The 15,874-nt window shown below is 43.8% G+C and overlaps 1 protein-coding gene across 3 annotated transcripts in view; it reads left to right on the forward strand.

The window, feature by feature from the left end:
• Positions 1 to 1,462: 1,462 nt before the first annotated feature.
• FNIP1 (folliculin interacting protein 1) overlaps positions 1,463 to 15,874 on the forward strand; it is a 64,352-nt gene continuing 49,940 nt past the window's right edge. For all 3 annotated transcript variants that reach the window (XR_009419550.1, XM_059483407.1, XM_059483409.1), the window contains exon 1: positions 1,463 to 1,648. Coding sequence is in view for 2 of the 3 variants with exons in the window: in XM_059483407.1 (XP_059339390.1) it covers positions 1,560 to 1,648 (89 nt within the window). In the remaining variant the exon portion in view is untranslated. The remainder of the gene's footprint in view (positions 1,649 to 15,874) is intronic.

Below are 15,874 nucleotides of genomic sequence, written 5' to 3' on the forward strand. Positions count from 1 at the left end.
GCCCTACATGAAAATGGTTCTGGTTTGGTTCATAATCTTCAGACACAGAAGAGATGTCTGGGGCCCAGATCAAAATACGCTGAATGTATGCATGAGTTCACTTACATTTAAAGGGACTCCATCAGCTTGAATTGCAATGCACTTGAACTTAGCTAATTCTTCATTGCTCTAAGTTGTGAAACTACTGAAAGCTGAGTTACATACCCTGGCCAAAATTTATCATTTTGTTTTGTTCCCTGAGGACGTTTTATCTTTGTGACTGTACTTTTGTGCTCCTCTTGAAGCCAGGAGGCTTCCACATGGTGAAACGATGTAAAGATTGGTCATGTGTAAATGTGTGGCAGACACGTGTGCCTTCCATACAGAACAAGGGGGAAAAGATGCATCTAAACATTAATTCCTGTTTTGTGTTAGAATTGTCTACAGCTTCTGGTAGATGGAAAACAAAATTCCTACAGATGGATGATTGTGAAGAATCATTCTGTAGATATGTCACACATGTGCTAAATTATGCCTTAAAAATAATAATGCTTAATTTAATCTTACATCATACATTGTTTTAGTTTAATGTAGCTTAATTCCATTTTCCAGGGAAAGCAGATGAGTCAGTCAGTTTTGTCAGTCCTTAATTAAACTTCCTAGCAGGGTTGTATCTGAACAGTGAGACATTGAGGGAGACTGTTTGCTGTTACCAGTGTTTCTATTTCACTTAAGTATTGTGAATAAAGAGTTTTGTAAAAGGCATGGATCCTTTTGATTTAAAAAAACTATCACACTTTTTTTTTTTTTTTTTTTAATTTTGGAATCAGTTGCTGGGCTTTATTACCTACTCTTTTGTGGATGGATGTTTTACCTGTAATGATGGCTTCCTCTGCCATCAACTACACGCGTTCCACCTTCCCTGTAGGTTTTGACTCCAGTGCATCTGGGCTGAGCTGTTTTGCTACAGCTGTGGGAGAATCGCTTCTTGTACCTGGAAGGAGAGCGGGAAGGAGCTGGGTTTTCGAGGTTTGGGGTGAAAGACGTCACCTTTCTCTGTGCACCCCTGCTGAGTCCCGAAGGCCCTGGGTTACAGCCACGGGAAGGATCTGATGCCTCGATGATCTCCTCTCGCTTTCTTGGGCCTCCTGCCTTTAACTTCCGTCCGAAGAAGGAAAACACAACAGCGGCGCGTTATCGCCGCCCCCGGGGCATTCCTCGGCCCTGCCCCCGGCTGAGCCCCGCCGGGAGCGGCGCTTTCCCCGCACACGTTGCGGCCGGAGGAGCTTGAAAGGCCGAGGCGGGTGAAAGGGAACAACTCCGAACTGCCCCGGGCTCTGCGGGGCTCCGCTGTTCACTTGGGGCCGCCCCACGGGGCCCGCCCCGCCCTCCGGCCGGCCCCCGCTGCCTGCGTCCCTCCCCTCGCTGCCTCCTCCCCTCCTGGCAGCGCCGGGTGACTAATTTCTGTCATATGACTGTGACACCGAATGGAGCGGGGCGGGCGGAACTAGCCGCGGCGAAGGGACGGCGCTGCGCGGAGCCCAGCGCCTCGGCGGCGGGGGCAGCGGCAGCGCCCCAAAATGCCGCCCACCCTCTTCCAGAAGCTCTTCAACAAGAAGCACGGCCTGATCTCCCCGGCCAGGGACGCCCGCGACGACTGTGTCTTCAGGTAACCGGGACGTGGTCGCGCTCCTCCCTTGCTCCAAACTTCTGCTCCGAGTTCCTCGCTCCCTCCGCCGTCCGGAGGACGCGGGGGCTGGCAGACCCTTCCCTGCCCTATCGGCAGCTCCTCGGGGACGCGCCCCGCACCCCCCAGCCCCGGGGGATCCGTCCCCTGTCCTCCGCGGGAGCCCCGGGGCCGCCCCGGCCGGGCCCCTCCGGCGGGCGCGGGGCGGGAGCCCCCCGGGACCGCCACGTCGGGGCCGCTGCGGTGCCTCCGCTCGGCTGCCTCCGCACCGGGGCCGCGGCTCCCAGCGCCGGGCCGTGCCTCGCCCCCGGCCCGCGGCTGCCTCCCCTTCCCCGGCGTGTGTGAGGCCCCGCTCCCCGCGGGCCCCTCTGGGGATGCTGTGGGCCGAGGGAGGGCGACAGGCGGGCAGGTCCCCAGGGAGCAGCCCCAGGAACGGGGAGAAAACGTGAAGTTTTGGCGAAGAGAGGAGTGGGGCTTGTAGCGAAATTGGTCATGCTCCGACCGCAGCAGCCCTGGAGTGGTCGAGCGGGGCCAAGCTCAGCGCGGGGAGCGGGGCAGGGGCCCCAGGGCAGCCCGAGGGGGCTCGCACGGCCCGGGCCGGTGCCTGAGGGGCCGGGGCGAGCAGAGGCTGCGTTTGGGGGCTCTGCGGGGCCTGGGGATCCCCGGGGCTGCCGCCGGCTGGTTTGCTTGGAAGCAGGTACCTTTTGCGCTGTTCCACGAGTGGATAATGGTCAGGCTCGAAAGCGATGCCGTGTCTGCGTCCTGGCAAAGACAGAACCTTCACTATCGTTTTGAAGTGCGGTTTGCCACCTAGGTGGAAATAAAATCTGCTTCATTAGTAAGAGTTAGAGGCTTCTTAAAGCACTTGTAACAGTGTGGTGAAGCTCTTTCCCACTCGCTGCCTTGAAATTTACTGACTGCAAATCATCGGCCTTGGGTTGCACTGTAAAGAGACATCTCTGACCGATGGGCTTAATTTTCTGTGGTGGGTACCCCTTTTAGCTGCAGTATTTAGCAGTTTAGATGTACAACAGTGTATCTGCGGTTTTCTAAGCACAAGGGTTTTCAAAAAATATTGATTGGACTGTATGAGTCCTCAAGGAGTCAAGACATGCTCCTGGACATTACCTGGAGCTCACACAACTTTTGAAGACACTGAACCATAACTGCTTTCACACCTCTCTGATATTCACTGTGGAGTGCATCCTTTTCTTTAAGGATCTTTTCTAAGAAACAGAATGTTTTAGTAATGTCAATGTCATCTTATTTCCCAAATCAGCTTCATACTGGCCCAGAGCCCTTGGTGGGGAAGGGAAGGGGTACTAGGACTGCTCTGTATTGTTGTCATGCCTTTTGTCCTGCCTTAGTGATGGGTTTGTCTAGAGACTGGTGGTTCAGGCAGCAGCTGCAGTGCAGACCTGGGGCAGAAATGTGGGAATCACACCCGTGTTGAAAGGAGAGTGAGTACTTGGCAAGCTCTGTGCTTTCCTCCTCACCTGTATCATTCTGTGCCAAACTGGGTCTGAAACTGATAGTGCTGTTTCACTTTGTGATAAGAATTGTCAACTGGTAACTGGTAAATTTGCAGCTGGGTTTTTTTTTTTGGTGGACCCACAGGTATAATTTGCAGGAAAAGGCTGATGAGGCTCTGGGGAGGGTGGGAGATCCAGCTCTGACTTAGGAGAGCCAAGTAGTATTTTTGAAGATTAATACAGATGCTCTCTCGGTACATTTTACCTGATGGCTGCCTTCATTTTCCAAATGAGGCTAAGTTTATAGCTAAGATCACAACTTGATAGGATTATCAATTCTTGGTGAAACTTTCAGATAATACACAAAATAAGGACTGATATTTATGACACTTGAGTCTTTGGAGACTGGAAATAAGCACTTTAGAGTTTAGACTGTTGCAGGTTCCAGTGAAGCTGAATGCAACAGCCTCATCAATTCCACTAGGGCAAGGTGATGTTTTATGGATTGATACATTATATCTGTTTACAGTCTAAATAACAGAGCATTTCCTAAATATTCGGAGCACTGTTATTTTTTTCTGTCTTTACTTTGGAAACACAGGTCTCTTATTGAGAAGACTGTAGAGCAACCATAAAAATGCATAAATTCTCTTACTATATTTTGTGAATAATATGTGCTTGGAGAGAAGAGCCCAATTACTCTGGCAATGACATTGCTATAGCAGAAAACGTTTACGGATGATTTTGTCGCTCATTTTTTTTACTATCAATATATTTTACGTTTCCACCAGGCTTATTGTGAAAATTCACCAGTTCTATTTATCTGACCTTACACTGTTTCAAAAATAAAACAATACTTTTCAGGTGAAACATTTTGTTTAGTTGTTAATTTGTTTGTGGTGGGCTTTAATTTTTATTTTTTTTTTTAATTTCCTGCCAAGAATCTCTCTCTGTGCTGTGGGTGTGTGAAATTTTGTGTGCCTAAGTATAGTCAAACTCTGTGAAACCCTTTGGGACTAGGTGCTGGAGAGGTTAAGAGGTTTAGTAATGGGAAGAGTAAGTTAGCAATTTTAAAATATTTGCTGAGGTGCCGTTTGTCATTTATAATATAATATATATATATTTTTTTTTAATATATATATATATATATATGTGCAGTTTATTTTTCAGAAGAAACTTTAGGAAATCACAGTAGATCCACCACTTGTTAGTTTTTTAGCTCTTCCATTTAATTCAGGGTGATTGGCAGACTTGGTCCTTAGACTGAAATCTCTTGATACAGCTTGACATTCACATGGTGAGCAAGAATATTCAAATTTTAGTGGTAAAATCTGTTTACAAGAAACACAGAAACACCTGCAAGTATTCTAGGAGGGAAAAATTAAGCCCTTATATTCCAAGATGTAGAGTACCTGCTGTCTACTGCAAATAATACTCATGTGAGTGGATTTTCCCTGAGGGTAATTCTTACTATAAATAGGATCTCTTGGCCATATTGTAGCATCTGGCACAGACTGCTGCTGGTGACAGGAGAGCTCAGCCCAGGCTCAGGCTGTTACAGTTATTAGGAAAATAAAATTTCAGGTAAGCAGTTTTCTAGAATTTTAGAATCAAAGCATTCCTGTTGTAAAAATACATAAAGGTGTTCACATCAGCTGTAAGCTGTATGTGTCTAAATGGAGATACACTTTAAAATAGTAAATAAATGAACTCTGTTCCAGTAAGATGGAAATAATCTTACAAAAACTTCCTTAAATTAACAGAAGCAGCCATGCATTTCTGCTGTATATTATATGGGCACACAAAGCATTCCACTGCACATTTACATTACTGACTGCTACAGTTGGGGATTTTCAGCTGCTGTGTCTTTCCTGGCTTTCCAGGGATCCACTTCAGCCCTCTGGAGAAAGGGAACCTGGTAAATCACTGAAAACTCAACCAGCTTTTTGTTCTTCAGGATGGGCTCAGCAGATTGAGCACAAAGCTCAGTAAATTACCAAGAGGGCTGAGGCTTTATATCCTTGTCAGGATGTGTGGGCAGTGTTTCCAATGGTAAATACAGCTGCAAGGGCTGCAGCAGGGTTTCTGCAGGAGAGGGCTGGGATCCTGATGGGACCTGGGGCACTGTTAGCATGTGGCAGAGGGAGAGGGATTGTCTTGTAACACTGAACTGTGGGATGTGTTGGGGCTCCATGTAGGAGGGAACTCAGTGGGGATTTTTTCCATCTCATGTATAAAGTTCAAATACTTGTTCCCTTCTGTCTCTAGACATCCTGCCTGCCTAGCTGGAGGATAGAGGGATTATTAATCAGGAATTCTTTTTACACTACAGCTCAATAAAAGCTTCAGTGTCTCTTTTTTTATTTTAATCTAGGGAACTCTAAAGAACCATCCTACCCCGAGGGGCATTCCACTGATGTTTGCAAACTCTGTTTTGCTCTTGTTAAAGCACCTGTTGTAGAGGTACAGCTGTGTGGTGATTGTTCAAGCTTGACAGAACCCCTTCCAGTTTCAGGTCTTACCAATGGTGTGGGGTATCTGGGCACATTCTTCCTTTAGGGCTTTGCTTTGGTGATGTAGGTATTATTGAGAACAAGTGCTGTTTTTCAACCTGGGAGAGATACAGGATTAAATAATTTTAAGTGTACTTTATGATAGAGAAAGCCATTTTTGGTTTTCCTGGACATGGGCTTTCTTGGGGTCTTCTAGTAATATGTGCTGCTCCTTTATTGATAGAATAGTTTGCCAGGTTCCTGAGATAGGACTGGCCTCAGGCTGACTCTAAAGTAGTATTTCTTGAAATCTGTCTAGGCCAGCATTCCCCATCAGCCCAGACTCTTTCTGTTCACTGTGGCAGTGACTTTAAATGGTATCTTGAGATTTGTTTCCTTTCACATAATTTTTGGCAGTGGCATTCATCAAGGGAATTACAATAAACCTAGAGTTGTAAATGGGGGTAGCTTGATACAGAGATGCTTCATGAGCCAGTTCTTCTGCAGAGCTATTGTTCTTGCACAGTAAAAATGGTACGTGCTTTCTTACAAAAGTATAACTGCTTCTTGAACCAGAGGCTAATTGCTTGAAAAAAAGTGCAGAGAGACTCAGAGACATTTATTAATGTGTAGCCAGAGACTACTGCAGCTTTTTTAAGTGGAGGCTGGAGTACAGTGAAAGAGGAACATGGAAGTTGTCTTTACATTGGTATTTCCAGTCAAAAGTTTTACCCAGAGAACTTTTTTCTCAGGAGCAGGTAGCTTTGTGTACAGCTTGGCTGAGCCCAGGAAAGCAGATCTCTTGCCAAATTGTGTCAGTTCTTGGGAGCAACGCAGCCAGCAAATTCCTGATCCTAGTACTTCTGCACAAGGCTTTTTAAAGTTGTTCCTCAGCAGTGCATCAGGCCAGCCTGACCAAAACCTGTTGTTAATGAAACAGCATGTTTTGATGTTTGTTCATTTCTGGCATTCTGTGAGGTTTTTTTGTCAATATTTGTAAAACTCCTGGAGTTTCACCACCTCAAAGTTTTTGTTCCAAAAGAGCATTAGCTGGATCTCATTTTGTAATAGGTCCGGCTTTTTATCTTTTCCAGTTATCTGATGAATTTAAAAAGCTTTTGTGCCATAATTTTTAAGACTACTCGAATTCTTAAACATCTCAAATGTTACTGTGCTTTTATTGAGCTAATTTCTGCCCTTTAATGTCCTTTTAAGTTTTGCTTTTTTATAAAAATCCATCTCTTTGTAGTCTTTGGAAGAGTATGGTTTTGGCTTTTTGGTTGCATTCATTAGCTTGAGTGCACCAAGTTTTAATAAATGCTTCACTTTGATTTATGCACAGTTTTCTCTATGCTGTGATGACTTTGGCTTGTGTTTTGAAATATATTGCTGTTTTCTAAAGTACTTCTTTTTGCCGAAATCTGTTTTGCATTTCCTGTCATGTAAGTTTTTATGTACCTTCCAGTGCTTAAAGTCAATTTTCATCTTGGAAACAGACATACAAACGACAAGGTTCCACTGAGCACCTCTGGAGCTTGGAGATAGTTTTGTTAATTTCTCCTGAAAGGGCCACCTTCCAAGCCTTCCTTGCCCATTCTCTAGGTGTCCCAGTGCTTCTCCAGGTAGGAATGTGATGCTCCTAAAACACCCAGCATGTCCTTGAAAATGTGGTGCTAGCTCTGAATGAAGCAGTGCTACAACCTAGGTCTGTACAGTGACTGAAGGAGCTGATAATCAGAGGGCTGGCAGTCCATCCAGTGATTATTTACTTCTATCATCACCAGATCTGAAGGAATTAAGTTGGATTGATATACCCAGCATGCTAGGTGCATGTGAGTGCAGAGAAAAATGAAATAATTTGAAAACTGTTGGGGTGCTTGTGTCTGCCTGGCTTTGTGCCTTGGAAAGTTTTTCCCTGCCCTGGTGGGACCTCTGCCTAGCCCTTGCTTCACCTTGGCTTCTTCCCATCACCAGTGGAACAGGGAACACGAATGGTAGAGTGAAAGAGCCCTCTGCTAGTTTTTTGTCTCGTTTGTTAGAAGGAGGTAAAGCTCATTACAAAATGAGCTAATAGGTGAAGGGTCACCCTTATTGCCTTTCCTCCTGGCATAGCCTGTGGTGGCTGGGAGCTCGTGGTGTCTCGAGCATTTGGCATCACGAGGCTGCCCTGCCCGTCCTGGCCATCACGAGGTCAGCGCTGTCAGCGCGCGCTCTGCTTCCTCCCTGTGGCATGGCCTGGGCTGCCTGGGGATAGCTGCAGTCTCCTGCCTCGCTGAGCACCCCTGGAACAGTCACTTTCTTGGTTCCCCTTCCTGCATTGCAACTCCTTCCTCTAAATTAGAAATCTTTTTCAGGAAAGGTTGGGGTGGGTGATTCATGTGCATATAGATGTACTTGAGTGGAAGTGCTTCACGCTTGGGTTACACTGGCAAGTGTTGGAAGAAGGTGTTTCTACAAACCCTTGGGTTCTGTTTCTTCCCTCTCCTACTCCAGGTGAGGATGTACCAAGAGCATGGGGTGTATGTACCTGCTTGTGCATTGTGATGTCTTCTTTTCTGAAACGATTCCACCATTTGTTTTCAGGTGACTGAGGGTGTGTTTACGTGTCTCGTGTTCCAGACCTTGCTGACTTGGGATGATCAGCTCATCTGGTTGACTGATAGATTGTCCTTGTATTTTCAAAGGGCTTTATCCCTTGCTCTGTGTATGCTCTGTTATGCTTCGACTTAGCGTATGCTCATGGTGACAGCTCGGATGAATCCAAGCTTCTGTTCTGGAATAAACTGGACCAGTGTGACTTGGAGCCTGCAACTTGTTTTGTAATTTTGGCTGAATGCTCTAGGTGACCACTTCAGCAGTGTGTTTTACAAGTGGAAACTAATGCATGCAGTGGTTTCATGCTCAGTGGTTGTGTTCCCTCCCAGTGCTACATCTGGAGCTGGATGTCTGCAGGATCACATGTTTGTGAGTAACGTTAGGAAAAATGCAAAGCTCGGTTGCAGCTGCGAATCCACAGTGTGGTTGTGTTGTGTTTCCAGAATCAGCCAAGAGCAGAATTTGTCTCTGAGGACTTGAAACATTTTGCATTTGTGGTGTTAGATAGAGAACCTTAACCTGTAAAATACCTGCTGGAGGAAAAAAGTTATGCCCATCAAAAACGGGAAATAATTTTATTAATCAGTAATCAGTTAGCTAATGCACTGACTGCTCCACCTTACAGTGAGTAGTAGCATATATGGGAAATATTCAAATATGGGAAATATATTTGCACAAAATTCATGTGATTCTTTTGTGCCTAAGGAATGTGACCATAAGCACTATGTTCAATCATTAATTTCTAACAATACCTGCCCAATACACACAATACAATTATGTTCTGCTTCATAGACATGTGAGTGGTTATTATGTAGTCTTTGTATTGAACAGGATTTATTTATTTTTACAACAATGCATGGTTAACAATGTTGCTTAGGGCTCAACTGAAGCTTTTACTTGTTGATTCTGCACATTTGCCTAAACAATCCTTTTCTTCTCTGAAACTGATAGCTTCTGGAGATACTGTTATTCAGAACACAATGCATTGCAGAGAAACTTGTTCAAACACGTGAATTGCCACATGAACTAGATATAGAGTATTAACAGTGCATGTGTGTGAGATGCATCTGCAAATAAAATGTGCTTGTAATAAAATTTTTAGTCTTTTCTAATTTCATAGCTCTTACCAAGCAATTAAGTCTTTGGACTTAAACAGTTTGGCTGTATCTAAAAACTTTTTATATTTAACAGTCTTGACTGATGCTTTTGTGTTGATAATCAGGGTATCTCCCATGGTATCTCCATCTGTCTTTAGAACTCGGTTCTTGAAAGAACCCATTTTCTGCAGGTGGAGGATTCTGCATTGTTGCCAGTGTCAGGAGCAACAATCCTGGCTGTAGGTACCCCTGCCCACATCAACAGCCCAACAGTGCCCTGTGGTTTGCTGTACCCAAGTGTGGATCTGCAACAGCCCCTGCTGACAGCAGTGAGCTTCAGGCATGGGAGTGATCCATCACACACCACTGATCCTGCTCTGTTTCTCCAGGATCATTCCACAACATCCACTAATTATTTTTGTCTAAAATGAGTCAAATACATCACAGAAACAGTCACATTTCCTTTACTCTGGGGATTGATCATGCCCTGCACATTCATGGTGTTTCATGCCCCTCCAGATCTGTGTGTGCCTCACTCTCAGCACCTTCAAATGTTTTTTTTCCTTGCTCCAGCTAAAATGTCAGCAAAACATAAAATTTGTAATAGTACCAGAAACCTTCTACTCTTTCAGTTTGTGTGATATAGAGCTGGGAAGAAACAGGAGCCAAATTACAATTCTCTTCCATCTGTTTTAGTTGATAAATGAAGAAACTTCAAATGCAGTTCAGCCCTGACTTTAGATCCTGGCCTTGTGCCTGTTTAAGCCAGAGCAGTATCTTCACCACAGTTCCTGTGTCATTTCCCACTAAAAGAGAGAGAAGGTAAATTGTCTGAGCATTGCCCAAAGGAACTGTTACTTTGCCATATGCCTTCTTATTTTGTTTTATTTTAGCCTCAGGAGCTGTGGAAATGGTGGCTCACACATTGCAGTGCTTGGCCTTGCACTTCCCTCAGTAATTTCTAAACCTTTTGATTGATTTCTGTCATGTCTGGTGGAGAATGTGAGAACAGAAGTTTGAGTGAGCTGAGTTTCTCTAAGTTCAGTGAAAATGCTGTGGGTGCTGTTGGGTGTCTCCTGCCTGTGAGGATCTCTGCAGCTCTGAGCTGGCTGCACTTTGGCCATTCCTGTTTCCAGTGGCTGTGTCCTGGGGACAGCCAGAGGATGGCATGTTGGAGGAAGACAGTGGTCATGTGGCTCCATAGTTTGCAGGGAGCAGCTGTAGTGTGACCTCAAGAAAGGCCAGCCCTGGACTACCGTGAATACCAGAATATCAAATATGTTAGGTAAATTATTTTGTTTTCTGACAAGTATTAAGGCACACACTGCCTGCTACATACCCAGGTTTCTCTTGTCTCGTGCGTGTCCAGGGTTAAAATCAGGCCTCCCAAGCGTGTGTGCTCAGCACTTAGTTTGTCATGTTTGTGGGTAATTGTGGAAGACTGCAGTTGGGCAGAAGGAAGCACATCACGTGTGAGCAGTTCATGGGAAATGAATGAGATTCTTCTCGAGTATTTTTACACTCTCCCCACGCTGCCCCTGTGAAGCATTACCTAGAAAATGTTCTTGCCATTTGGAGAGTTAGCTGAATGCTTTGTTTACTCCTTTTCATGAAACTTGATACCAGAAATTTGTAGTGAAAAACTGTGTTAGTTCAGGTGTTAATGAAGAATGGGTGCAGATGATAAGCTGTGTGGTTGGGTGTGCAGTGAACAGGCTGTGGAACTTGGGGGAAGCGTGTGCTCCTTCTCAGAAGCTTGTTCTGCTTGAATGACATTATCTGAACATCTGAGAAGCTGCTAGGGGAGAAGTCTGCCAGAATTTTCTTGTTCCTACAGGAAAAATAACAGTATTACCCCTTAAGACAGAGTTAAAGAAATGCCTCAAATGTCAGGACAGTGAATTGGCTTACAGTACTAACTGTGTTTCTATTTAAAGGCAACCCAAACTGACATAGAACTTAAATAGTCAGACAGAAAAAACTGGTTGGTTTTTTCAGTACCTAAACGTATTTCATCTGCTGTGAGTTACTGGAAATTACTCTACTTGCTCAGTAGAAAAGGAAATTGTTCTACTGATAGCATGGAGTACTAAGAAGCTCTGAAAAGGAGCATGATGTTTCTTAACTGGATATATTTTCTAGTCATACAAGAGATGCTAATCATGAACTGCTGACCTCTTTTTTTTTTTTCCAAAATAGACATAATAAAATAAGTGTCAAAGTAAAAAAAAAAATCAAAGCAACTTTAACTTCTTTTGAGACTATAACAGAATTTTATCTTTGTATAAATAAATATTTATCAAACTTTTTTCAGATAAGCAAAAATATCACTTTGTAATAAGACTAATTTATTTTACTTTATTTAAATTTAGTAGGGGTTTTTCCCATAGTATCTTTTCTGCAGTTATCAGCAAATGAACAATTTTGGTTAGCCTGAATATGTAGCTACTTTAAAATGTGTCATCAGATTTCCTTATTCAATTGAAGCATGTTCAGAAACTACTAGGTAGCTTATGTTTGTGTGTTGTGTAAGACTTTTTCTCACATTAGGGTCAGAAGATAAGACACCAAGTATTATGAGTTTTTGGTTTTTTATTTGGGATTTTGTTGGGTTTTTCCTCACATGGGTTTAGTATATTAAATTTAAATACTGATCTTTTCTATTAGTAGCTAGCTGGACAAATCAGCTGAATTGCATTCAGGAGGTGACATCAGTCTATGCCCACACTGGAGAAAAAACCCATGCAAGATAATGTAAGATTCAGTAATGGCAATTGTTCTCATCTGTATGGATAGAGAAGATGGAGGAGAAGAAAATATAGAGGAAGCGGGGAATTTGACAAGAAATTGTTTTTATATAAAAATTAAAATAAAGAGAAAAACATTAAACAAATAACAAATGGCCCAGTTCTATGAAGTCCTGAGCATCCTCACTAGGGTTTGAAGGCTTTCAGTGCCAAAGCCTTGAGCTTTGCTGAAGGATATTCATGCTGGGAGAAAAGAGATCACAAGAGCAGGACAGACCTCACTGTTGGATCTGTGTCATGTAGGTATATATTTGTCTGTGCCAGACAAAATACACATATCTGTATATTTGAAAATATACCCAGGTGTCTTCATTTGCTACCATGGCTCTGAGTGTGTGAGCACCTGTCTCAACTCAGAGTGATCAGGATACCACAAAGCAGAAACCTGCCTGCCTTGCTCAGCTGCTGTCTGTGAGAGGAGGACTCTGGTGTTTCCCCCAGCAGTGAGACAGGTAAATTCATTCCCTGTGTGCACTGTGTAGACAAGACTAAATTGCTGTAATGTAACACATCCTTTGCTTCCTAGATCAGAACCATGATAGTAAGATTTTTGTGTTTTTGGGGGCTGATAGATGCTGTATAAATATAAGCATTTGGAGTTGCCCTGTGTTCAGAAGGTTACAAAGGTACATGTGCAAGTGCAGTTGGAAGCAGTTGTGTGATGCTGCTGTGATTACATACGTACAATTTACAGGATATAGTGGTTTTGTCAGCATGGTGGTATTTGGCCAAAGGTTGGACTTGATGATCTTGGAGGACTTTTCCAACCTCAGTGATACTGTGATTCATTTTACTCAGGATTTTTTGTTCCTTCTAGTGTTCTCCCTCATTGTCACTGTCCCTGTTTTGTGCTCTGCTTTGGGAACTTGTATTTACTCACATGCACTCATACACAGAAGAAGAGAATTAAAGCCCATCTTTCTTTCCCTTCTATTCTTCTGCTCTCTTCTTGGTGTCTTGAGGCCTGCAGTGCTGCCTCTCCTCTCTGAAGGGTTCCCCTGGGTGCTGTGCTGTCCCTTCCTCTCCTGCCACAAGCAGTGGTGTGCATCCTGTTTGGGGTTACTGTTGTGTCACATCAAGTGATGTGCATGAGCAGGAAAAGGGGAAAGGGAAACAAAAAGCAAAGGGAGCAATTACTTTGAGAACAGCTTCTTTAGAAAGACCATGATAAAACAACCCAGTCCAAAATGTCCTGGTGGCATTGACAGCTATTGCTGTCCAGCATGAGAACCTTTCTTTCCTCTTGATGCAGTGCAATAAATAGCTTTGTGTGTTGCTGTGGCTGGTTCACAGCAGGTTTCCTGCAGCACTAGGCTTCTTTGGGTTCCACATTTTGAGGATGCTCATGTGGGCAAACTGAAATCTGCTGGCAAGCTGTGGTGGCTGGGAGTGTCTGGAATTATGTTTGCATCAATTTGGTTACTACTAGCAGAGAGGGGTTTATTGAACATACACTAAATATACATATATATCTTGATTAAGTACAGCCTCTCCCAGTAGAACAACGTAGGCTTTATCAAGTGATTCTGTTGATTCTGTCAGGCAGAGCTGGTTTGGACTGTGTGTTCCAGCTCAGCTCTGTGATAAGGAAGGTGTGTGTTTGGAGTGAGTTTCAGTGCTGATACCCAGGGAGGGCATGTTGAGCTGAACCTGCAGTTTTCTTTATCACAAACAGATTTTAGCAGTAAGAAAAGCTCTGAGGCATGTAAGGGCTATGTTCAGCTGACGCTCAAAGCTGCCATGTATCTGTCATGTGGGGTTCTCGGTAATACTTGACCAGTTCAGTGTTTCTGCTGTGGAAAATCCCTCTAGATGGATAGTTGTATTGGAGAGCTTGGGCAGTGGCCAGTCCTGCCTTGTATTTTCCATTCCTACCATTCTTGGAAACCCAAAACCGTGAGCGTGTAGTGAGACTTAGACACTGAAGGGGATGGCAGAAAGCCTGAGGGTGCAGAGCTCCTTGCAGCAGTGAGCAAAGCACAGTGGAGCAAACCCAGTAGAGCACTTTGTTAAGCTTGGTTTAAAGGTTGAGCTGATAGCTAAATGCATTTTTACATGTTCTTCTGCTTTTGGGAACCAAAGCATTTAGGACCTCACAGTTAAGGTGCATTTGCGTGAAAGTGCCAGGCTGCTCCAATATTCTAATAGTCTGTATTTTTTTTTCAATATGAACAAAGTTTTGGCTTGTTCAAGCATCTGATTTTTATTTGTCCTCATGTCCTTATGAGTTACATAAAAGTGAAGTCAACCAATGTCTTCAGTGTCTGCTCTATATAAATCTACCTGAAATAGTTTCAGGTCACCTTTACATGCTTAATTTGGAAAACAGTTGAGCAGCATGACTCTTGCCTTGGAGAATTAAGCAGTCTAGGCTCCTCACAGTAGTCTTGGGGCCCTGGCAATATCTGCACAAATCAAGATCTCATGCCTTCTGCAATTTAAGTAGGGGCCTGTTTGACTCGTAGAGCCAGTAAGGGAGGGATGTTCAGTGCATGGGTTGGAGCCAAGTTAGAAAAGTCTTCTCTCCTGAAAAGCAGCTGTAGGATAGATCCAGTCCACCTGAATATTCAGTAGTGTTATTTGGCAGATCTGTGAAATCATTGCTAATTGTTTCTGGTTCAGAGCCTGGCAATAGTTTTGAAATGCAGCGTACTTGACATTTAGAGGGTTTGAGGGTTAACTAAAGAGATGGGTTAAAGTCTACTGGGGCTTATGGCAGCAGGTAACCACTCTGTGTGCAGAAAGATTGCAGAATTGGGCCACATCAGACATTTGAAGGTATTGGAGGATGCTTAGGTGGCAAGTGACCAACACTCATGTCAGGCAGTTGTTGATTCCTGGGGAGTAGCTATCATTAGGACTTGTGGGATGTTGATATTAATGAGCATCACATACAGATAGGGCAGCCTGGGGTTTCATTCCATAGATATGAATTTCTTACACTTGCTTGTATAATCATCCTCTGTCTTTAGTTTGCAGTTGTTCCTGTGTAACTGAGATGGGGTTTTGGTGGAAGCTCATCAGCTTTCAGGGGCAATAAGGCTGAGTCAGCCCTGGGCTTAGGCATGTGCTCTCAGTCTGGAAGTAGTTTGGCTGCTCTCAGTGAACCCACTGATGTGCTCAGCACTAGGCATGTGTTTTAAATAAGTTCTAAAATCTACACAAATGAGGAGGGTGAGACTACAAGCACACAGTGTTTAAAATCAAAGGTTTTCGTCAGGAAAAAAGCTTTTGGCATTTAATGCATTTCAGGGACATACTGAGCTTAAATGTCACCTGCATTGGAAAAATGATCCTCATCTATTAATTTTGTGTGACTGTCTTGATAAATGACCTGGTAACATAGCAAGCTAAAGTCCACTGTAGTCCTCTACAACCCCAGGCTTTGGGCTGAGAGCAGCATCTTGGGATTATCCCTATGTCAAACCTTGTTAGAACTGAGTACATCTAAATAATTGTCTGCCAGCTTTTCCTATTACAACCATATACACAGTTTGTGAAATTGATTTACCATGTCCTGAAAATTTCTTTGATATTTTTAAAGCCTGTTGCTATGGGAACCAGACCCCATAACAGAAAAGCTTTTTGGTGCTAAGGAGGCCAAGAAATTCACTTAACAACAGGAATAAAGCCACAGAAAAATAGCTTGTATTCTTTTTCCAAAAGCAAACAAAAAAACCCCAGAAGAAACTCTGATATCCTGAAGCAGCTTGGACCTGGATTACCAGATGGAAGGGGACACTCT

The sequence above is a fragment of the Ammospiza nelsoni genome, chromosome 16, assembly GCF_027579445.1.
Source record: "Ammospiza nelsoni isolate bAmmNel1 chromosome 16, bAmmNel1.pri, whole genome shotgun sequence".
NCBI classification, from domain to species: domain Eukaryota; kingdom Metazoa; phylum Chordata; class Aves; order Passeriformes; family Passerellidae; genus Ammospiza; species Ammospiza nelsoni.